At 53.8% G+C, this 23,317-nt stretch overlaps 8 protein-coding genes across 8 annotated transcripts; 5 read left to right on the top strand and 3 right to left on the bottom strand.

Annotated features, from left to right (window-relative positions):
• Positions 1–1,129: 1,129 nt before the first annotated feature.
• HRG_00506 (acyl transferase domain-containing protein) lies at positions 1,130–1,661 on the top strand (the record flags this gene model as incomplete). The annotated part of the gene is made up of 2 exons (XM_044858977.1): positions 1,130–1,145; positions 1,216–1,661. 2 exons carry the CDS (start codon positions 1,130–1,132, stop codon positions 1,659–1,661), a joined length of 462 nt encoding a protein of 153 aa, XP_044725377.1.
• Positions 1,662–2,397: 736 nt separating this feature from the next.
• Positions 2,398–4,551, top strand: HRG_00507 (KR domain-containing protein; the record flags this gene model as incomplete). Its single annotated transcript, XM_044858978.1, has 8 exons — positions 2,398–2,562; positions 2,612–2,686; positions 2,737–2,748; positions 2,925–3,076; positions 3,153–3,355; positions 3,596–3,633; positions 3,702–4,442; positions 4,519–4,551. 8 exons carry the CDS (start codon positions 2,398–2,400, stop codon positions 4,549–4,551), a joined length of 1,419 nt encoding a protein of 472 aa, XP_044725378.1.
• An 862-nt stretch (positions 4,552–5,413) lies between these two features.
• Positions 5,414–6,311, bottom strand: HRG_00508 (uncharacterized protein; the record flags this gene model as incomplete). Its single annotated transcript, XM_044858979.1, has 2 exons — positions 5,414–5,534; positions 5,590–6,311. The coding sequence occupies 2 exons, from the start codon at positions 6,309–6,311 to the stop codon at positions 5,414–5,416; spliced, it is 843 nt and encodes a 280-aa protein (XP_044725379.1).
• A 456-nt stretch (positions 6,312–6,767) lies between these two features.
• On the top strand, positions 6,768–7,225 carry HRG_00509 (uncharacterized protein; the record flags this gene model as incomplete). Its single annotated transcript, XM_044858980.1, has 2 exons — positions 6,768–6,885; positions 6,960–7,225. The coding sequence occupies 2 exons, from the start codon at positions 6,768–6,770 to the stop codon at positions 7,223–7,225; spliced, it is 384 nt and encodes a 127-aa protein (XP_044725380.1).
• Positions 7,226–7,611: 386 nt separating this feature from the next.
• HRG_00510 (vacuolar protein sorting-associated protein 62 domain-containing protein) lies at positions 7,612–8,255 on the bottom strand (the record flags this gene model as incomplete). The annotated part of the gene is made up of 2 exons (XM_044858981.1): positions 7,612–8,002; positions 8,065–8,255. 2 exons carry the CDS (start codon positions 8,253–8,255, stop codon positions 7,612–7,614), a joined length of 582 nt encoding a protein of 193 aa, XP_044725381.1.
• A 1,722-nt stretch (positions 8,256–9,977) lies between these two features.
• HRG_00511 (kinase) lies at positions 9,978–11,656 on the bottom strand (the record flags this gene model as incomplete). Its single annotated transcript, XM_044858982.1, has 4 exons — positions 9,978–10,112; positions 10,197–10,240; positions 10,309–10,804; positions 10,865–11,656. The coding sequence occupies 4 exons, from the start codon at positions 11,654–11,656 to the stop codon at positions 9,978–9,980; spliced, it is 1,467 nt and encodes a 488-aa protein (XP_044725382.1).
• A 505-nt stretch (positions 11,657–12,161) lies between these two features.
• HRG_00512 (uncharacterized protein) lies at positions 12,162–13,693 on the top strand (the record flags this gene model as incomplete). The annotated part of the gene is made up of 2 exons (XM_044858983.1): positions 12,162–13,500; positions 13,596–13,693. 2 exons carry the CDS (start codon positions 12,162–12,164, stop codon positions 13,691–13,693), a joined length of 1,437 nt encoding a protein of 478 aa, XP_044725383.1.
• Positions 13,694–16,685: 2,992 nt separating this feature from the next.
• Positions 16,686–18,210, top strand: HRG_00513 (centromere DNA-binding protein complex CBF3 subunit; the record flags this gene model as incomplete). The annotated part of the gene is made up of 4 exons (XM_044858984.1): positions 16,686–16,820; positions 16,900–17,054; positions 17,282–17,672; positions 17,836–18,210. The coding sequence occupies 4 exons, from the start codon at positions 16,686–16,688 to the stop codon at positions 18,208–18,210; spliced, it is 1,056 nt and encodes a 351-aa protein (XP_044725384.1).
• Between the last annotated feature and the right edge of the window lie 5,107 nt (positions 18,211–23,317).

The following is a 23,317-nucleotide window of genomic DNA, read 5'->3' on the forward strand; positions in this document are numbered from 1 at the left end:
GAGATGTCAGGGCGCGCAGCGACCCGACCTCGCCCACTTACAGATATGTCGTCGTTGCCCGGCAGTGACGATACCGTCTATTTCACAGGCCTCGATCTTGACAAACATAGTGAGGATGGCGCCGACGATGAAGACGAGGACAATTTACTCGACACGCAAGAGAATATACCTCATCGCCGCCGTTAGCAGCGGTTGAAGCGGTAGTCGATACACCATGCCCTCGACCGCGCACCCGATCGTCCAACAAGATACAGCAGACGCTCCAGGAACACAGGTATGGATAAAATAGCTCTCAGAGACGCACAACAGGCGAAATTACTACATAATACGTCTATTTGGACTCACAAACGCGGTCTTCCTATCTCTTCGACTGGAAGGCGGCAGCTCCTAAATAGGCCCAAAGACGTGATTTTTCACTTTTCGTTGTTACTTGCGTCTTTAGGTGATCCGCAGCTATTGATCACATGTATATTTTAGCTATTTGAAGTCGCATTGACGGCACCATGAAGCGAAGCGTAGAATTTCCCTTGATTTTGCACCCCAAATTGAGGACCCTGCTGTGCCGGATTTTTTGGGCTGTGCCGGATTTTTTGGGCCAACTAAGTGGCGAAGACACTTAGTTGGGCTGCTGTGGCCCCACACCAAGATCAACGGGTACATTTATAAGCACCTTGGCGCCCTAGCAATATAGGTAGAGGCAAAGAATTAGGGCAACAGTGTAGGGCAGGCGCCAAGCGATAATGCTAGCAACCTATCCAATATGTTCTTTCTTACTCAAGGTGTTAGAGTAATGCTTATAATTAACCTATAGTAGCTAGCTAGCCAAGTTCATACTGCCTAGGGAACTACATATGATATCGCCTAGAATATCGGCGCTAATGTATCAGAAGATCCTCTGGCTATTGTTATAGTAGATTCTGATGGCTGTGATGGACTGCTGTATTTAACAACTAGCCAGGGCAGGAAAATCCCATCTATCCTCCCAGTATGACGGGGATGGGTGATGGTGGCATGCGAGAATAGCCCAAAAAGCGTGACACTCTCGGGAGATGCAGAAGCCGTTGACAGGACTCTCGGCTTAATCAAGTCGAAAGACCCGTCCATTTTCACCCGGCGATAACGCGTTGACATGGCATACCACTCTCGTGAGTTCTGCACTCACTTTCTACCCACTCTCTGGTAACAACCGCTGATCCGCGATACTTGACACTCTAGACCACATACTTGACATTGGGGACATGTACGAGCGATTGCTGGAACTTCACGTATCCGGGAAGGAAGCCACCGTTCCGCTCTTTTCTACTGTGACCGGCGAGCGTGTGGCGTCCGAGTTTCAATTTGGCCCGAAATACTGGAGAGACAACCTCGAGTCTCCAGTCCCCTTCAACACCACCGTTCAAGGAATTTTGGACGAACTTGCACCCGGGGCCATCTTCTTGGAAATTGAGCCACATTCAGCTTTGCAAGGTCCCCTCCGTGAGATCTTCCGGGCCAAGACGGACAAAAGACCCAACTACGTCCCAACCTTGGTGAGGGGAAGCGATGCAGTGGAATCAGCACTTCGGGTTGTGCGCCAGCTGCTCACACATGGTTATCCAATCGACCTTTCCTACATCAACCCGGAGACGCCTGTTCTGACAGACCTACCTAAATACCCCTGAGACCACGGTTCGGAGAATTGGAGTGAGAAGCGCATCACACAGGCCTGGAGATTCAAAAGATATCCTCACAATGAGCTGCTCGGCTCCAGGTGCCTACACGGAAGTGATACGGAACCAGCATGGGGAAATGCGCTCAATGTCCTTGATGTTCCATGGCTACAGGACCATAAGATTGGGGATAACGTGGTGTTTCCCTGCGCCAGATACATGGCTATGATGGGTGAGGCGATTCGACAAGTAACGGACTCTAAAGCATACACATTACAAAACTTGGTCGTTAGGTCTGCCATGATATTGGGGGAGTCAAACACGATTGAGATCATGACAACCATGAGGCCTGCGCGGCTATACAACAGTGAGAATTCCTCCTGGTACGACATCTCAGTGTCTTCTTTCTCCGGGACATATTGAGCTCAGCATTGCGTCGCTCAGGGAAAGGCTGCCGTAGAGCGTCCACCACGGGAGGAAGTCATAACGCCCTTTCCGCGGATGCTGCCAGAAACCTTTTGGTACGATAGGTTGCGTCATCTGGGTCTCAACTACTTCGGTGTATGCTATCTATCTAAACCTGTGCTCTCTAGTAGAAGCCTAGATTTTGCTACGCAGGGCTCAACTTTCGCGTATGTGCTCGCACGAAATCACCTCCCTACATAGGATAGTGCCTGATGTCTCTATAGGATATCCTCATGACAATGGGAATTGTCGAAGGTCCCAAGTTAAAGTCGGTGATCAAGTCATGGCCATGGACATTGGCTGCCTTTCTACGCGCAAGGTGGTGCCCGGCAACTTGGTGACTCGTACTCCGGACGGTCTGAGCCTTGAAGAGGCTGCTACCTTGCCCATTGTCTACGCAACTGATATCCATGCCGTCATTAACCTAGGTCGGCTCAAGAAGGGACAGGTCAGTTGAGACAAGCCAAGGCAACGGCCAAAGGCTAACAATAAATCAGTCGATTCTGGTTCATTCTGCTTGTGGAGGAGCTGGGCTGGCCGCCCTTGAGCTATGCACCGCACCCGAGGCAGAGGTAGTAACTCCGTATATCACACGCCTTGGCATATTCTAACGCTTCTGTAGATCTACGTCACGGTAGGCAACGATGAAAAGGTTCAATATCTGATCAACAGCTTTGGCCTTGCACGGGAGCGCATCTTTCACTCCCGTGACGCCTCTTTCCTCCCTGCAGTCATGCGGGCAACAGGTGGTCGTGGTGTCGACTTAGTGCTCAACTCACTGTCGGGCGAGCTTCTGCACGCCTGTGGCAGTGTGTTGCGAGGTGCGGCAGCATGATGGAGATTGGCAAGTGTGACATTCTTGGCCACGGGGCTTTGGCGCTCAACCCGTTCAACGAGAACCGGACATTCCATGGCATTGGCTTGGCTGGCCTGCGACAGGACAATCCTGCCCAGGTTCAAGAGTAAGTGTGCCTGTATAACGCTGGACGCCGACACCGAACACTCAGAGAGTGCACATATTCAACTTGGGTTTATTAGGTTGATGGAGCAGTGCGTCTCCTACCATAAGCAGGGCATCATCAAGCCGATCCAGCCTATTCGCGTCCTCCAGGCCAGCCAGGTGGCCGAGGCATTCCGCTACATGCAGAATGGATTACATCTTGGCAAGGTACTCATCAGACTTTCAGGAGAAGCGAGAAAACTTCCTTGCACCAAGCTACGGCGAGGCCCTACCCTCTCCAGTACATCAACCTTGCTCCTCGTGGGGGGGGGGCTTGGCGGCCTGGGAAAAGCCATCACGACATAGTTGGTGGAACGCGGCGCCAGAAACTTTATGTTCTTGTCTCGCTCCGCAGGCAGATCTGCCGACGACTGCGCATTCTTCCGCGAACTAGAGTCACAGGGCTGCCACGTGGAAGCTGCTACGGGGAGCGTGGCCGACAAGGAGGATGTTGAGCGAGCTGTGTAAGCTGCGCCGATAGGCATTGGCGGTGTTTTGCAAATGGCCATGGTGCTAATAGTATGTCAACCTCTGGTAGGCGGCTAATATCTGTTTGCTAATATAAATTACTGAACCTTGAACCGTAGGACTGCCCTTTTCAGCAGCTAGGTCATGATGCTTGGGGTAGCGTGCAGAACCCCAAGGTCAAGGGAACGTGGAATCTCCATCGGGCGCTTCTGGGCACCAAGCTGGACTTTTTTGTTCTCTTCAGCTCCGTGGCCGCTGTCTGGGGCCAACCCGGCCAGGCGAACTACGCGTCCGCCAACACGTTCCTCCATTCTTTTGCACAATATCGCCACAGCCTCGACTTGCCTTGCTCTGTCATTGACATTGGAGTCATGGAGGGAGTTGGATACGTCAGCCAAAATCCTGCTGTTCTGAAGCAGCTACGTCTCATGGGTGCCCATACGCTTCAAGAGCAGGAGCTGCTCGATGCAATGGGGACCAGCGTCGAACGTGGCCTGCCCTGGCACAAGGCATCAGCCGGGCACCACGGCGGATCCAGCAATCCGAGTCAGGTAACCATTGGTTTGAGGTCGTGCCGGCCATTGTGCGAGCCTAGCAACCGCGTCCCTTGGAAGCGCGACATTCGCATGAGTTTATATCGGCAGGTCGAGTCAACCACTGTCGTGAGCTCCGACGCCGGCAACAGACGCCTGCAGGATTTCCTCAGCATGGCCGAGGGAACCCCGGGCGTTCTGTCCGACGAGGCCAGCATAAAGCTTGTTACGTGGGAGATTGCTCGCACCCTATGCGGCTTCTTGCTGCAACCGGAGGAGAACTTGGATATCACCCGGAGTCTTGCTTCCATGGGCATTGACTCTTTGGTAAGCGTTGAAATTCGCAACTGGGGGCGCCGAACGCTGGGGGTCGACATCAGTGTCCTTGACATCGTCAATGCAGGAACGGTGGAACGACCAGGCAAACTCGCAATAGCTTTGCTGCAGGAGAAGCACAAGGCCAAAGACTCGATAATTTCGAACGAGAGATTCCTAGCAACGAAGGCTCCCTGAGAATTTAAAGCTGCCCAATACACAATCCGAGTCTTGATTCTCCCAGACCATGGCATATTATGCAAGTGACAAATCTCCCATTAAGTCGGTGATGGGTGAGTCTTGGCTGCATTGGCGGGCGGTGCGTAGGTTTCCGGGTATATAAACTCTCCCGTTGCTCAAGAAGTGGCCTTTCAGCAGCCTACCATGCACTTCGTTCATACGCAGAGCCAGCAAAACCTTGGCTTTAGTTCCTTGAATCAGGCGCCATAAGCCACCCTAGCTACTTTTCACAATTTCTTCTACTCGCCTACTGAAACACTGTTACTAAAATGCGTTGCAAAGAGGCTAGGCTTCTTAAAGCTCATGTGCAAAAGACCAAGAATCGTCTTGGGCAAACCCAAGATGCAAATTTGACCACGGTTGCACGTCAATTCGAAATGCTACATGGCCGCCCGAGAAGCCGTCTTGACCGAAGAACGAGCTAGACCGACCGCCAACCAAAAACCGAAGATAGACAAGCCAAAAGAAGATGCACTGAAAAGCAGGCAAGGGTTAGTAAGGAGCCAGACAGTCTTCGAGACCAGGTGCGGATGAGAAGCCTCAAAGCGAGCCGAGAAGACGCAAGACGCATGTCTACACACAAGGGAATGACTCGATTGTACTAGGTAGAGCGTGCAAGCATTTCTGGGCAAATGACGAGGCATAGTAGATCCCTCCTCACTTCGTTCCTCGATCCTCAATGCATTGACAACGGGAAAGCCACGCCGCCCTCCCGCTGGTGGACCCGAGCTCGACAAGATCGGTCATGACACCGACGCCATGCTGCCAGCGGCAATAAGCCTGGCCCTTAGGTCGGGCAGGGTGGCGGCCAGGGGCAACAGACCAGACGAGACCTGCTTCTCCGCGTCGCTTGTTTCCTTTTGCCTAGGAAGGAGGGGCGCTTGAGGGGCAAGACAGGTCGCCCCTTATGCGTATGTACAGGCTTGGTGTCGCGTTGGGGAAGGCCCGCAGGGTTTCTTCCAGCTCGCGCAGGGCGGCCCGGGTGCGGGAGTAGACGTTTTCGATCTCGTCGACGCCGTCGGGCAAGAGGCGCGCGGCACGGTCCAGGCGGGCTGCGTAGGCGGCCATCCAGGCGGCGTTGGCGGCGCGGCCGTGCTCGAGGGCGTCGAGCAGCGGAGCGACGTCGAGCTCGGTGGGCGAGCCGCGGAACAGCGGGGACCAGTCCTCCCAGGGGGCCTGATCGATGTCGGCGTACGAGGCGGCGGCAGCGGGGGGCTCGAACCAGGGGCCGACGAGGACCAGGGAGCGCAGCGACGGGCAGCGCGTCTTGACCTGGGCGAGCGAGTGCCAGAGCTGGGGCCAGTCGCGCGGGTTGAGCACCATGTGCTGGACGCGGGCCAGCACGTCGACGTGCTGCTGCATCATCAGGCCGCGGTCGGCGCGGGCGTCGCGGAAGAAGAAGAGGTGGCGGGCAAAGTCGAGCCAGCCGAGCCCGTCGACGTGCGCGCACGAGGCCTGCATGACGGCGCGGGCCTCGCGACAGGACTGCGGCACGGCACGCGGCACGGCGCCGACGAGCCTGACACGGCCGCGGTGGCGCTTGAGGCTGGTGACGGCCCAGCGCTGGGCGAGGGCGAGGCGCCAGACGTGCTGGCGGATCTCGGGCGGGAGCTGCGCGAAGAGCGGGAACCCGCGCTCCATGATAGCGCTGTCTGCTCGGCGATGCTGGAGCCGCGAGCGGCGTTTGGGGGGGGGGGCTGTCGTGGGTGGTCTTCAGAGGCAGGGAAGAAGAAAAGGCGGAGAAAGGAGCGGAAGCAAAGGCCGCGGAGATGGCGAAGCAGGAGTCCGAGCAGGAGCAGTCAGCTGATGCAGCCACCGGCGACTGCCTACTCGGGTGCTGTCACTGTCAATCTGTCAATCTGTTGGCCTCGCCCTCTGCCGTTGGCCCGCCATCGCTGAAGCCTCCTACACTCCTTGTAAGCCGTCGGCGAGGACAAGACGACGCATGCTACACACCTTGTATGCAATCATGACACTCGGCACGCCGAGCGTGTCCGCGGGCGGCGGGCAGAGCGGCATATAACGGCGGCCTTGGACGGCCATGGCAGTCGACGAGGGCCAAAGCCGTCCATCCATCCACTCGCAACCGCCAACAACATGCCCTCCCTCCGCAGCGTCGTCCTTGGCCTCGTCGTCCTCGCCGTGGCCCCCGTCTCCCTGGCCGTCCCCTCTCCGCCCGACGAGGGCTCTGTTGCTCCGCTGCAGCAGCGTGACGGTACGTTGTTGCATGCCCTGTGGTGAGCCGTGGGTGGCTGTGACTGCACTGACGCCAGCTCCCACAAGTCGCAGCCGACGCCGCCGCCCCCTTTGAGGAGCCCGACGCCGGCGAGCCGGACTCGGTGCTCGACGCACTCGCCGGGGGTGCCCAGGCCGCGCGCAGCGCCTGCTATGTGACCAATAGGCGTGGCCAGACCGGCTGCGCCGCTGCCACGTGCATCCCGGCCCAGCAGTGCCGGCCCAGCAGCAAGGGCCGGTGCGCCTTCAAGGAGAAGAACATCAGGAAGAGGCCGTCTGGGTGCCGCGCGTGTAGGTGCGCCCGGTACAAGGGCTCCTAGCCAGCTTGTTCAGACGACCGGTGGTTAGGAGAAACTGTATGTAGACCGCAAGACGCTCGTTTGAAGCCTTTGAAACACAATCATTACACACAGATACCGCTGCTTAGATAGTACACAAACAGTCGCTCATATAATATTGCATCATTGTCATGATGAGGACTCGTGGATTTTCAATGTAAACGCGGGTAGGAAGTTGAGTTTTTATATCGAGCGATCCCAGTGCTAGAAACGGCCTGCTACCAACACCGACCACTGCCTGTTAGGCAATATAATGAATGTGTGACTGCTGCCTGCTAATAAGTGAGCGACCTGATCCCAGCAACTCGTCTAGTTGCAGGCTACGAAGCATCGAGCTTTCACCACCCGAAAGGGGACGTGACCAACCTCTACTTCGTGTTTATAAGGCTCTCGACCGGCAGCACGACAACGTTGGCGAGGCTCGCGTCAGGAGGCGAGTAGCCTTCGACGTTGCAGAAGTTACCGAGGGCGAAGGCGATCTTGGAGCTCGAGTCCTGGCCAGTCACTCTAGAACTGTGCAAGATAGGTTGGACCTCCCAGACGGACATTTCCTTAGCCTTTGACTTGCTCGTATCCCAGAAGCGCCGGGGGGCGTGGCTCCCGCGGACAGCGAGGTCGTCACGTAGGCACCAGATCCTATAAACATCGGGCTCATTCCAGCCCTTGTGCGCAATGTCGCCTAGCGAGATGTAGCCCTTGGGCGGCACAGGTCGCCAGAAGGAGACGGGCTCCTTTGCTCGTCCCAGATCTGGGTATGGCCTGTAGGGGAGGCCACGGCCGGCTTTCGGCTATGATGGAGATTGGACTCAACCAGGAGTGACCGACGATTGCCGTTGATATCATCATAGCTTTCAACGCCAACGCTGCCCAGGGGTCGCAGAAGCCCTTGTGACTTGGGATTCCAGAAGCCGGCGTATCTCGTAGCGCCAGTGCCACGATCGAACAAGACGGCATCGTACGATGACGTTATGGTAATAACGAGGTCGCTATACTCGGAGGCTGAGATGGACATATTCAGATGTTTAAGGTTGAAGATGAATATTCCTGAAAGCTTTTTAATGCTCCGCGCGGCTTATAGTAGATCTCGACACGAAGGCAGTTTCTTCATTATACTTATACCGCGACTGTAGTTTTTCGGAAATGCCGAGCCTAGTTGTCCCGTTGACGCTCCAGTAAGGTCATAAAGTACTGCGGCCGAGTTTCCTCGTTGGGCCAACCCGTAACGTGATCTGTCGTAGGTATAACGAGCCGAGTCTCGCCGTCCGTGCTGGATCGACCTGCAGCTTGCCCGATGCCAACGATTGAGAACTATCTACATGTTTAAGAGGCGCCTAGGTTCTGGCTCCCGTACGGGAGAATTCTGCAGTAGCCGGTTAAAGATATAGCCCAGGTTACGATACGATCATATCATCATGCCAAAAATGAATTTACAAAAACTCGATTTTCGTAAATCCAGTGCAGCCGGATCCGACCAATCAAATCTAATACGTATGGTCTTTTCTGCCAGCGCGTAATGCATGCCTGGGAGTGCAATGTATTATTTAGTACAGACTAGAGCCTCAGTCAATCAATCTTTGCGTAACCGCTGCCCATGCATCTTGTCGGCATGTGGTTGACGTGGACCGTGGGAAATGGTACAGATAAGCAGAGTTTAATATCTATTAAAAGCCTAAAGGGTCTGTAGTACGGTGGAGGATCGCTAACTAGTTTGGGCGCCTGGGTGTATAGGTGCCTGTTAAGCTGGTAAAATACCGCTACACCATGCAAAATGAGGGCACCCCCGATAGAGGTGTTACTAACGCGTATTATAGGCCGTTGTCCTGACAGTGCCCATATACTGGTCGCCATCTCGCTCGCTTGGTGAGATCTAAACGTAACACCACTGACACTGATGCGCCAAAAGGATGGCATGGCAAAGTATGGAGGGGTTACTGGTCCGCAATGGAGATGGAGGAGATTCCCGCGAACTAAATATAGAGAGGATCGGTAACTGATATCCACTCTGTGTATATAAGATCCATCGGCCACCGACTTCCTAACTTAAGTTTGAGTACAGAGCGGGCGCTAATTATGGCCTACCCGCTCTTCGGGCGCGACCCTGGAACCGGCCTCTCGTTAAATTAGTTGTTACCACAAACTGTCTCCATGACATGCCGACTAGACCGTACCCATCGAAAACGCCGTGCGACCGCCACGCCAAGGCGGCACGATGTTCCTGGTCCCCTCCTGTTCTCAAAGCAGAGATGTGCAATTGATATGCTTAGGAAAAATAGAACTGCTAGACTACCTAGTTTCCGTCCTTAACCATCCGAGATACATGTCTTGCCGCATCAACAAAGCCCTGATATCCTCCAACATGATTCCTCCATCAATCCAGACGTCCGATGTTGTCTTGAGCCTTGTACTTGTCATGAGGCGTCAAGTGTGTTGTACATCAATTCCCATTGCCATCCTCCCATCGCCATCCGTGTACGCAATGCAGGGTGGCTCGATGCAAGCTGGACTGCACCGTCACGGGATGCACCGCTCACCCAGCGCCCAATAAGCGCATTGTCTCTCCGTAGTCGAGTCTACAAACGTGCCAGGAAGGCGGTAAACGGTTTCCGGTGGCGTCTCAAGAGCTGGCGGCCTTGGCTAGGACCGTGGCCTTCGCTCGCGACCGTACCTGTCGACAGCGTCCTCCCGGGCATCAGAAATTCTTGCTGCGCGCCTGTGGGCAGCCTTCGCCTCGCGTCTATGTGGCGACCGTGGCGTGGCAAGCTGCGGCTCCCGACTCGGCGTACGGGTAGGTTGACCACTCCGCCGCGCGTGCCTGCGTGGCGGATAGACAACCAACGGGGGGGTAGGTGACGCCGCCGGCCGGAGAGTTCTGCGGTCGTCATCCCTCGTTGGCAGACGGTTGCCTGGGGCCGGCCTTGGCTCGGCATAGGGCGCAATGGGAGGGACTCGCGACCTGGGTGTCGTCAAGCCCTCGCCGCCGAAGAAGTGCATGAGCATCTGCGCGGCCGATGCCCGGTGATTTGGATCAAGCCTCCCCATAGGCTCCAGCTTGGATGACAAGTGACATTTTTTCTCGAGCACGCGCAAAACAACGTGGTAGTCGCTGGATTTGGGGGGGAAATCCTGGAAGGCCGACTGGACTGCAACGATGCTCGCAAAGAGGGACCAGATGTCTAGCTTAGGACTCTGGCCGGCGTAAACATTGGAGAATTGAGGGTGAAGCTCAGGTGCTTGGTAGTAGCCAGTACCACATATGGTCTTAGCTAGCATGCAGTGATGGGCGAGTCCAAAGTCGGCCAACTGAAAATGGTAATAGTTATCGCCTTGCTTAGAATAGAGAATGTTATCCGGCTTGATGTCCCGGTGGACGATATTCTCATTTGCAAGGTAATCAAGGGCACAAAGCATTTGTTGGAGGGCGATTGTGCCAAGATTTTCGTGGGTGATCCTTAGGTCGGGTGATTTGACGAGGGATGTCAGGGTCCCATCACGCAGAGGCATGAATATCTCGGGGTGTGGAGTATGGAAGAGTTGATGGCCTAGATACTCGATGATATGGTCCTGGAAGTAAAGTCAATGTAAGTCACAGGAAATACTAGGCTGGGGAGAAAAGTAACTGACGTGATTCAACCTCTCCATGATTTTGATCTCTCTATGGAGAACAGCTCGAGCGGCCTCGATATCGAGGTACTGGTTGGAGGCAAGGTCGACAACTTTGATGGCAAAAAGATAGCCGGAGGAGCGGTCGACGGCTTCAAACACCTTGCCAAAGGCTCCCGACGCCCTCGCCACACGAAGCTTCTCCATATCCTGGAAAAGAGGGAGTTTTGCCGTGTTGAACCTAGTAATATGCCACGATAGCGCCTCAGAACCATCGACCTCAGTTGGCCGGTCACGCGACCTCAAACCCTGCACTCGTTGAAGAGATGACTGGAAACCCTGCACGGTGAGGCGCTTAAGGTAGTGTTCGGATATTGGCCGCCAGACTAGCGAGAATTCGTAGGATGCAATGCGAATTTCATAGTTTTGCCCGTAGAGGATAACACCTCCGCCAGTGATAGTCTCTGCGTCGTCGTTATCGGGAATTTGAAAAGTGACCGACGTAAGGCGTTTCGATCGGACAGATAGAAGCACATGCTGTGTAGCCGGGTTGATCTCGAAAGCGACATGAGTGGCAGACATGGGCTGTCGGGACGTGACCTGTCGCAGGATCAGATCAGCATCTCGCCCAAGTCGGGTGATGACATGACCCCCAGGCTTGGACGGAACATGAAAGCCAACTTCGAGGCCGGCCGAGCGTCCATTGAAGCTTGAGATGAAGCGTTGGTTGTCTGGGTGAAGCAGAGCATCGCGGGCAGTCTGGTTCGTGGGCTTGAGGTGGAAGAGTGTCTCCGGATGGGGATTTGGAGGCATGGCAACGACCAGGCCAAGATGTGATTTTGGAAATAAAATTCAAAATAAAAACTGAGACTGGATGCAAAGCTAGGTATCATGAAGAACAGCCTGGACTGGATGCCATCTGAGAAGTTGAGAACCCTTTTTAAGTTATAACACAGTGAAGGCCGCCAGACGTCTCGCCCAGCCCAAGTCGCGGCTGAGTCAACGGGCGCGTAGCCATTGGACGCCAGGACCCGGGCCCGTAGCGCCCGAGAAGATGCGCATATGCGGCCGATTGGCCAGATAATCATCGGCCTGCGGCCTGCGGCTGCGGCCCGGATGTCTCTCCTCATTGGTCGAGCAGGCGAGCTTCCTTTTTTGTCTAATGGCCTGATTCTTTGTCCGAGAGAAGGAAGGGGCGACGTGACTAATAATCCCGTGGCTGGCCTGTGGTCGCCCTCCAACCAAAGCTCGACAGACACCTCGTCCCTCCGCCTCCTTTTCTTCCTCCAAACCAAGCTGCATCCTCGGTGCCAGAGCCATGCCTCCATTCTTTGACGGCGCCCAGATCCGCGATGCTCTTCGATACCAAGCGATCCCCGCCATCGAGGCTCTTGCTGCCAACGAAGACCTGCACCGCCGGTCGCTCAGACGCTTCGAGCGCGATGATCCTCCGCCCTACGCATCGTCGACTGACTCGTCAGAGCCAGACGACACTCCGCTCTTGTCATCCGACGAAATCGACGCAATCCTAGACCCACCAATCACCGATCAAGAACGAGATTGGATGGCCCAATTCATGGCAGACATCTTGCATCCTGGCAAGGTCTATTACAAGGAGTGCCAAATCGAGGCTAAACGGCTAGACTACTACCGGTCTAGAAACGTGATATTCAGCGGAAAGAAGGGCAGAGAGCGATTTGGCGTCATCGTTCGTCGCAACGTCAGGCATCGCTGGGAGAAACTCGGCATCTGGAATCCTGCCTGGGGGTTTCCCGGCCGTAGCCTGGAGCCCAAGGACCTCATCAGCACGTGGAACTGGTGGTGGCGACAGTCCGGCCCCTGGAAAAAGAGTGATGGGGAGGAGCTCGTTGACCGTGCTCTACGCCAGCGCCAGAACCTTCGTCGCGGCGAGAGCGTACCTGTACCTCCACGCTCTCACTTGGAACACGGCATGGACGCGTCTCAAGCCGACTCTTTCATCGTGACCAGACCTTGGTTTGTATTCCAGCTCGAACTAAACGAGGAGTCCCTAAAGTGCCGGCGCCGCCTCCCCACTGCCCAAAGACATCAGGTTGACGAGATGAGTATCCAGCGTGTGAACGGGTGGTGGAGAGACCGCGGCGACTGGAGAAACGAGTTTGACAGCACTCAAAGACTTACCTCGTGGAAATGGCGGCATGAGTCTCCTTCCCCAGAACCCGAGGATATCACGGCCTTCGAGCCAACCAACAACACTGAGGACAACCCGCTCGACACAATGGACTTGACCCCCTCGGAAACTGATGCTCTAGAGACCATTGAGCTGCCGAGGTCCGAACAGCCCAAGAAGTTCTGGGCCATATTCTCGGGAGACTTCCCGCCCTTCTTTCCTGGACAGCAGCAGCCGGACCCTGCCGAGGACCAGACTCCTTCCCCAAGGTCTCAATCTGCACTCCCGGCGTCATCGCCTCCCGGATGGGCTCTCTTCAGACCGACGACGCCATTGCCACAAGAGCACGTCGAGGGGCCACCAGAATTCCAAGAAACTTCGTCACAGCCGCAACAAAACACTTCCGCCAGTCCTCCCCCTCAGAAGCCACGACGCCGGGGCCGGGGCAGACCACGACGCGGGGCAGGCAGGGCCCAGGACCCGCAGTCCCCCTCCCTGCCGCCTCGCCGTAGCGCCAGGATTGCAGCCATGAAACGTCCCGCCGAGCTACCGCCTGCGCAAGCGGCGCCAAACAAAAGGCCCAAGACCAGGACAATTCCACAGGCCACAAGGCCCGCCGCCCCACAGCCTCCTGCGCGGGATACTCCACGTACCAAGCCAAGGCCCATCCCTGCGCGTCCTCCGGTCCTTACGGAGCCTGAACCTCTTGTCCAACGAGGGCGGGGGCGTCCGAGGAAGGAGCCTGGGCGGGACAACTCCTCTGCTGTGACGAAAAAAAAGGCGGGGAGAGTGGCCGTGACGAAGAAACCAGCGGGGACGACTGCTTCAGCCGGGACCCCGGTCCGGCCGCGAAAGAGGGGTTTGAGGAGACGAGGCGCGCATTGTACGTAAGGGCGGGTCGTCAGGGTGGCTCATCGGCATTCTCCCTGTTGTGAAATATATGAAAGGATTTAATACATGATGCGTCATTACAGCCATGCCTGGCCACCTGGTAGCCGAGGCGCTGCTCGGGTTCTATTGGAAATGTGGTCGTGGCGCGGCTTCAGAAGTTTCTTGTTGTGAGACTTGCCAGGTTATTAACCGTCGTACTATATTGCATCGTAACCTTCCTATTCAGGAATTCTTGGGAACCTCTAGCTTCAACGAGCTACGCACATGCCCTGGCTGCCTCTCTGTCGCCTACCCCTGCACGCCTTCGGTCATTGCCCGGCTCGCTTGAGGTTCTTCAAACTGGGCCGCTCAATTGACGGCCTCGCATTCAACCCGCTGGGGCGCAGCTCGCCCGCGGGTGATCCGTCCGCCTTTGTCCTCCCTATGGTTGCCAGAGTTGATCCCTGTCTATAAGTCCTTTGCAGACGCGCTTCCACGGCATCATAAAACCCCCGCCGCCATTGCATTTATGCCACGGTGTTTCATGGAACGAACTAAAAGTATTCCGCGATAGATGATTCGTCAACCAAGAGGATAACATGGCGGCTACTCACACAGGGGACCATGAAGGCGCGTCGCCATTGTACATATAAGACAAGACGTTATAGCACGCCCGCATACTCAGGTGCATCAAACGAAACATAGAAACCAACCGCGGTCATAATATCCGTGTAAATCACATGCAATATCACCAACTTGCAGTACCAATGGCTTGTGCCCCGTCCACTTGTTAGGCGGAGGCCGGTCGGTAAGACGAATTTGTGCACCCTGCAAGTAAGCGCTTGGTCTGGCACATCTTGCCAGAGGTCGGTTGGTAAGACGGGCTCGTGCATCCTGCAAGTAGGCGCTGGGTCTGGCGCATCTTGCCGGCTGCAGGAAGCATATTTATCGAGTCAAGTCTTCAATATCTACCCAACACCCAGCATCGCCTCACTCAAATTGGAACAGGGGCATAAGGCGGCCATGTAGGGTCCGTATGTGGTCTCAGCACCCGCACGCCTTGGAATAGACCTTGACGGCTCCCAGACAAGCGGGCCTACCAGGAGCCGCGGGATATACTCCATCCCCATACCGAGTTTCCGACCTAGAATTGGCAGCATAGCAATAGAAATTGAGAGTTCATAACCGCCTCTGCCCGGGCCGTGTTTTTGACAACCATATTGTCAGCGAAGTAGAAGATCCATATCGCGGGGAGAAGCCCGAGTCGTCCCACACTGCGAGCTGTGCCATTGGCCGCAGCTTATGCGCTACAATAGTTTCCAATCAATGGTTTTCACATCGAATTCGTGTGATGGGTGGCGGGAGTGGTTTCTCTCCAGAGGCGGCATCATAACCAGAAGCAGCCAACCGCATTTATCGCCGGAGACTTCTCCTGAGATCAGAGTCTTTTAGAATAAGTTGGGCACGTCCCGCCCGATCCAAAGGCAGGAGCGAAAAAGGCTGGCAAATACCTTGAATGTCGACATCTTGGGGCGCTACCATAGTTCTAGCCATAATATCAGCTGTAATAGTGATTAAGGACTGAGATGTGTCAAGCGTTTTTTCTCTCGCTCTTTCACCTGTTCCCTACGGGAGCTGGGGACGGAAGTGCTGCCCCACCTTCTTGAGACCGACGACTTGACAAACAATCAGTAACACAGGCAGGATAGATGACTGACAGCAAAGGGGCAGAGTTTCCTATTGTATCAGGCAAGAAGTATTTCTTGACTAGCAACTGAGTCAGTCATGGTGGTGCCGTTAGAGAGGAATCAAAGGACTTATGGCATCGATTCCATTGTGCCGCAGCAGACTGAAGTTTAATCGACGGCCTGCCTGAGTCACCTCACCGCCCAGCACAACCCCTAACTCATGACCTTCACTGCCCCTATCATCATAGTTGATATGGCAGTTCGCGACTTATTGATCCATCTACTGTGTAAGACTACTTTGGGAGAAAAATGGATGGTCAAGGAGCTGGGCGATCTGACTTCGTCTCGTAGGCTCTGTCGTAACCATCCTTCGAATGAGATCGAGAAACACCTCACTCCCAGAGTCGCTTTTTGGTCGACGAGACTCCCAGGCCTGGTCCGTATCGAAGAAGGGTAACACCGGCTGTCTCCAGCTCTTGGTACTCGCGCAGAACGTCGTCAAGTCCCAAAACTTGGACCAGTCCCTCGGTGGTGCCCCACCGAGCCGCAAAGCTTGGTAAAACTGATATTGGAAATCGCCTTGCACTAACAGGAGTTGGCATCCTGTCTTGAGCTGGTATGCCTGTCCAACCCACTTAATACATGTCTGGCGTGGTGTTCGAAGGAATAACTTACTATACACCCAATTGCCCAGATGTCTGCTTCTTTGCTCCAGACGGATCCGATTTTCCATCGGATAGTATATGCATATAGACCTCGGGCGGCCGAATCGTGGGAGGGGCAGCACCTAATAGGTCTCCGGCAATTTTATCTGTCCAGAAGGCTAATGAGGCACGGACCTGTTAGTAACCTGGCAGCGTAACGCGAGAGGGATATTGGCCTACCTCTTCCAAAATCCAAGATCTTGGAACAGATTTCCTCGCTTGGGGGAAAACAGTGCTTATCGGTGGTGCCCGCAATTGCGTCGTAATTCACTTAGACCACGTGACCACTTATCGCCCGCAAAACGCCGCCCGTGAAATCGTGTGCAGGACGCCTGATAAGTGCATTTGATAAGTTCCCACCCGACTTATCGGGTTTCCGGCCAACCCAGCCCAGACATTCGCCCCGTAGGAAGGTTGCCCGATCGACCGAGATGGCCGCGGACGACTCGTACACGGCAGCTGACGAGCGCGCCCGTGCCGCCCGGAGGGCGGGCATCCAGGCGAAGAAGGACGAACAGCCGGCGAACACGACGCGGAGTTACGCGGCGAAGCAGCGGGAGTGGAAGGCGCGTCCCCCGGCCGGTCCTCCACTTCGATCCCTGTCACGTACGGCCCCCTAGGCGGCTAACAGACAAATGCGTATAGGCCTGGTGCCATACGCCTCGGGCTGCAGCAGACGGCTCGCTCTATAGCTGGCCCGACGGCGAGCTCGTAACGCCGGACAAGCTGGCGGCGTGGCTCAAAGAGGATATCCTGTTACGACGCGTTGTGCCGCCGCAGAAGAAGAAGCCGCGCGCGGGGTAAGATTAGGGGCAACGGCAACGGCGAGGCCGTACAGGTACGGCAACAGCGCGAACAGGAGCAGCTCGAGGCCGCGGCCATGGCAGAGGCCGAAAGCCTGGCCGAAGCTTTGAGGTCCCCTGGCCGAGGCCGCCGAGCTGCTCGCTGACGACCGCGAGGGCTACGTGCCACCCACAGGCCTCGCGACGGCTGCAGTAGACCTTACCGAAGGGTCTTTGCTTACGAGGGGCACTATCGACGCCTATATCGCGGCCGTTATCGAGCTATGGAGGCTCCAGGTGGCTCACGGCAACGCGAATACGGAGAATCCCCGGGGCGCCGCCGTACGAGGATTCCTTGAGCAACGGGGCCGCCAGCGGGGGAAGCACGACCGCGCCTCCTTTAAAGACCGCGGAAGCGACGGGATCCAGGCCGGCTACCTCCCCGATGAATGGCTTCGGATCCAGGATCTCCTTCTCACTGGCGCCGCGTATACGCCGCAAAACCTCCGTACGCGAGTCGACCTCCTCTCGGCCACTACTACCTCTTACGGGGAGAACCGGCGCAAGATGGAGCTTGCAGACCTATCCCTACTCGACTATCCGCCTTCGGAGGGCCCGACCCCCTGTGGTTGCCTGGTAAGCCTTTTACGGGACGGCAAGCTAAATAAGACGGCGAGCAAGGAGTTTATGGGCGCGCTCCGGCACAAGGACCCCTTATTCTGTACGCAAGGGGCCCTAGCACAGCTCTTCTTTGGCGCTGGCACGTCGCCGGCGAACCCCGTCCTTCCGGCGCCGTCAGGACTGGTATCGGATCAAGGTCCTCGTCGGGCGGGACCGCGAGCAGGAGCTCTCGTACCCGACGCAGCTACAAGAGACCTGGCGTATCTTCGGCGCTGCCGGCCTTATCGCGTCGAAGAAGACGCACCTCCCGCGCAGGGTGGGCGCCCAGGACGCGGAGACCCATGGCACGTCGCTCGCCCAGATCTCGCAGGCCGGCCGCTGGAACCAGAGCGTGCTCTGCCAGGCATATCTTACGCACCTACCGCGGCAGTTCATGCGTATCGTCGCCGGCTTCTCGGCCTCCCCGGGGACTACTCGCGCGTGCGGCTCACGAACCCCGTACGTCTTACAAAAGCAGCTGTGGCCGTGGATCGAGGAGTGGAACCCGCTTTGAGGCGCGCGCGCGCCGGCAATGCTGGGCAGAAGGCGGTCTCGACGACGACGACCCAGCCGCTGACGGCTTCCTTGCTTATGCGGCGCCTGCGTATAGTACTTCTGCAGGACCTGGCCGTCCTACAGCTCCGCTACCCGTCGCTACCGTTCTTCGCCTACGCCCCTTTGGCGGGCCCGAGTGGGACGAGTTCGCCGTCGCCGTGCGGTCCACCGCGGTAGGGGCTATGGAGCCGGTAAGCCTGCTCGTACGACGCGCGCTGCCGGAACTAAGCGGCGTCATAGAGAGCACGCGGGAGGCCCTGTTACAGAATAGTCAGCGGCTCGCCATCCGGCTTGAGGCCCGGCTGGACGGGATTCAGGGCGGCCTCGATGCCCTCCTCCAAGGCAAGGTCCCTATCACCTTTACCGGCTACTTCGGAGCCGGGTCAGCAGAGGCGCTGGCCCCAGCCCCGGCCCCGGCCCCGTCAACAGTACCTACCTTGAATCTCAATACAGCCCGGCCCGGCCCCGCCCCCGCCCCAGAGCCTCTGGTACCAGGCATGCCTATCGTCACAGCCCTGGCAAGGGTCTTTACGGTGGGGACGTCTGGAAGGAGTGGAGGAAGGGTTTGCAGGTCAGAAGGCCGTACGGGAGCTGGAAGAGACGTGGGAAGCCGCTGGCGCCGGGGAACGGGGTCAGAGTGCAGTTCTGTCGCCCGAAGGTGATCTGGGACGAGCTGTTGGCCCGTATGGCGTCCGGCAAATGCAAGGAGGCGGCCGTTGCAGAGCTAGAGCTGTTACGCGCCGGCCGAAGCTTGAACCGACTCGTCGACGAGCTCAAACAGCGCCGACGGCGGGGCCAGGATCGGGGCCAGGGCCAGGGCCAGATACGGGTACAGGTAGGGACCCCGTGCCCGATGACCCAGGTCCAGGCCCGACCAGGTCCAACTCGAGGTCAGGGCCGTCGGGGCGGAGGACCCGGCTGGGAAAGCGGACCGCCCTCGTCGACGTAAGCCAGCCGCCTCGTAGAGTCTTTATACATATTTATATCCATGTAACTAGACATATTTTTGAGGATCAAAGGCCGTAGGATCAGTGCATTACTATCTCGCAGTTCCTGTAGCCGAGCCTAGCCCCCCCATTACCCATTCGCGGCGCTGCAACGCAAATATCTCGACGGACAGTAGCCTATACGGAGTGCTCCTCGACCAAACGCGCCGCCGGAGTGGATTAGTCCCCCAGGCCCCGGAATGGCCTCGATTGGGCTGCTGGCCGTGGAGATATTCGCGTGCGCGGCGCCGGGCACTTATCAGATGGTAGATATGTAATCGCATACGATTTCCCGAAATTACTCCGCAAATCGACCCCACGATAAGTCCTGCTTATCTAGAATGAATGATCCTAACGAGACACTTTCGGCAACGTAACTTGGTATCGAGTCTCTTGGAAACGATGGATCACGCGGCACCACTGTTATAACAGCAGGGTCTGCGAAGTAATCTGCTATCGTCTTTGCATCAAACTGCTGTAACTGTGGTATTGCGATACCAAAGTTAGCATAACTGGGGTCTACACACCAACCGTTAGCTATACACCTCTGTAATTACTCACGTTTAGGATTTGTTCATTGGATTGAGCCTTACCTCCATGCACCAGCCCCTCGTTGTGTAGAAAATGAAACTCCCTCAATACTTGTTCAATCGCTTTCCGAGGCGGGAATTGCTGTTGGATAGACATATTTTCGAGGGGCACAACGACTTCTGTTACCAGACATCCATGGAATCCATTCGGGCTCCGTATCGTAAAGACATCGTATATTTCGACAATATTATTATAACCAGGCTTACCTTGTCCAGTCTGACGAATTTGACAGAGAATTCTCGTTTCATTGCTCTGAATGAGCTTGTTAGATCCGTGACAGACTTTGAGAGCAACATATCTTCTGTCAAACGATTACTGATTGCCAGCCAGTGCTTGCGTTATTAAAGGTCAAGACTTACTCCTCGCCGAGGTCACGCGCTAGCCAAACCGTTGAGAATGCTCCAAATCCGAGCTTCTGCGCGATCCGATATCTTGGCTGCTTAGCCTCGTCATTCATGCAACTGCCACGCTTTGGAAGGACATCGCCGAGAACGATGGGATGAAGTCCGCCAGGCTTGTATTTGGCCAGGTCTTCAACTCCTGTGCCGTCCCCGTTGTAAAAGAAAAGATCTTGCTGGCTGGGCTACATCGTGACTGAGGGACGGGCGATTCAATAAATGATGTAATACAGGCCCAAAGGATGCTTAAAGGTAAGTATTATAGTCCTTCTGAGTTGTTTTCCGATGAGAAAAGATATTAACTAACTGTTGAGGAGAGTAGGCATAAGAGGCCATAGTCATGCCTAATAGACCTAATAGGCATGCACAAGGAAGCCTGCCTGACTAATATGACTCCCCTAGCCTAAGGACATTATATAGGCCTAACTTAGGTATAGGAACATCTTAATGCCCTCTTTTAGCTAGCTATATATAGTCACTATACCTATATAAGCCCCTCCCTTATCCTAATAGATAGACTAAGATATATATTACTAAATTTACCTTTCTATGCCCTTATTTCTTCTACTATACTCTTAAGCTATAGCTTAAGAGTTATAAGCCCGGCCTATACGGCTAGATTATCTTTTGCCCGCCGATATTACCTTTACAGCTATTTACGAGCTATTAACGCCGAACCTAGCTATACTAAGGGGCACTACTAGAAATATATAAATTATATAAATTACGTATCCCTTAAAGAAGGATATTACTTATTAAGCTAGAACCCTTTATTTTCCTAAGATAATGTTAAAGGAAGTAAGAGGGGATAATTATATCGTAAGACTAAAGGAAAGCCTTAACTAGACCTTATAGATTAAGGGGATTAAATCGTAGGCTTAGACTTATAAGATTTAGAAATATATTAACTTAGACGGTATAAAAGAGCTTAAATAGCCCTAATAGCTAAACTAAGAGTAATTTATTATTAACCTTAAAGGGAGACCTTTTTAATAAGAAGATAAAACTAAGGCTATATTCCTTATTATAAAAGTCTTTAACTATTATAGGTAATAGGCTTAGGCCGTAGCCTAAGCCGTATAGTTACGTACGGAGGGCCGGATCCCGTATATATAAGGGCGGGCTAGCCGCGTATAGAAGAGCTCTATATAGCTTATTAATATTATCCTACGGACGGCACCTACGTATACGCCTCTGCCTACTCCGTAATAGTATAAGCTATTAACTAATAGATCTAATAGATATCTCCCTAGAAAGGGTGCCGCTTCCCTAAGGGAGCACCCCGCTACCTCCTAGGCGGATAGAAAGTATTGCAGCTATCCTAGAAGCGATTAGAAGCGCGATAGCTAGCGAGAAGAACGAGGTTCTCGCTATACTAAGGGAGCCGTCTATAAGACTAGCGTTAACCCCTATAACCTTAGTAATACCGGTTACGGCGGCGGCACTATTAATATAAAAGCCGCTTCCTTAGCTAACTTAGGACGGTAAGCTTAAGTCTTTCTACTTCTTCCTTAGCTAGCTATAGATAAAGTTTATAATAAACGAGAAATAGGGCCTAAATAGCTATTATAATATAGCGTAGTATTCGCTCCTCTATACGCTATTAGAGCCCTAGATATAGCGGATCTCTAGATTCTAGGATAAGGGCGGCCCTAGAGGTAAACGCGACCTATAGGACTTCTTTTAATACCTTATATATACGTTCGGTAACGTATAGGAGCGGGAGAAGGTATAGGATAAGCTATAGACCTATAAGTAGAGGGATAGGTAGACCTTTAGCGAATTCCTCCCTAACTTTAAAAAGACACTCTTATAAGCGGCGGGAACTATAATATAAGAAGATAGCGCGAAGCTTATATAGTTACGGAACTTAATTACGCTAGCCCTATAAGAGCTACTTATCCTTATAATTATACCTATTAACTACGGCGAGTATATAAGCCGGTTAATAAAGGTAGTATAGGGCTATAAGTAAACGCCGCGTTTTTAAAAGCTTTATAAGCATACGCTATACATACGCTATATAGCGGTAACGGGATTACCGCCCCTCTATAAAAGGAATAGCTAACTATCGATATTAATAGAGATACCTTAATATCGGCTACCTATATAGACCGAGCTAAACGCGGTAGGAAGTTATTATTAAATATCCTTTATACTATCCCGCTCTCTAAGTAGCGGGCAAAGTAAGTAACGAGTAAGGAAATTAGGAAAAAGAAGGCTAACGGCCGCTACCTATATTATAGCGCGTCTATATACTTTATATTAAAATACCCCTTCTTTTAAGCTAAGCGGCCTATAGTAGTTTAAGTAGCGAAGATAGAACCGCTCCTTGCCTTAGATAATAAAGAGGACTCCGCTCCCTTAAGCTTAGAGGAAAAAGAGTAGCTCTAGAGTAAAGACGGGCTCTAGAGCCCTAATTACTAATACTAGTAAAGGAGAAGGAGGAATTATCTGCCTATATAAAAAAGGAGCTTACTTTAATATAGGTTATAGTTAATAACTCCTTACCTATCGCCGCCCTTATAGATAAGGGCTACTAGTACTATACTATAGTTAATAAGGCGCTTATATAAGAGATATAAGTACTAATAGAAAAGATTGCCCTAAGGTAAGTAAAGGGCGCCTTAAGCGTAATAAAGGGTATAGTAATTAAGGGTATTATATAGCTAGCTATAAAGGTCGATAGTTACTATAAGCTTATTATAGCCTATATAATCCCTTAACTAGAGTTTCCCTTAATCCTTAGGAAACACTAGTTATTATATATAGAGTTATACTTAGTTTTATACTAAAAGAAGCTATAGTTTAGGCCTACGTAATAGTAGGTCCGCTATAATAACGGTTTTATAAGCGTAGGACTAAGCGTATAAGCTTTATACTTAGTATAAGAAGTCCTTACCTTTATCTTTATAGGAACTATATAACGGTTAAAGTAGGAGGAAGGCTAGGCAGCGGCTAATATAGCGGTCTATATAGTTAGCCTAGTAGATATCGATAAGGCCCTTTAAGTAAAGAAGCTAAAGTCGCCTTCTAAGCTATAATAGTAGATACTAGAGCGCTTTTATAACCTCTTACTACTATTTAAGTC

Source organism: Hirsutella rhossiliensis (assembly GCF_020360975.1).
Source record: "Hirsutella rhossiliensis strain HR02 chromosome Unknown scaffold00001, whole genome shotgun sequence".
NCBI classification, from domain to species: domain Eukaryota; kingdom Fungi; phylum Ascomycota; class Sordariomycetes; order Hypocreales; family Ophiocordycipitaceae; genus Hirsutella; species Hirsutella rhossiliensis.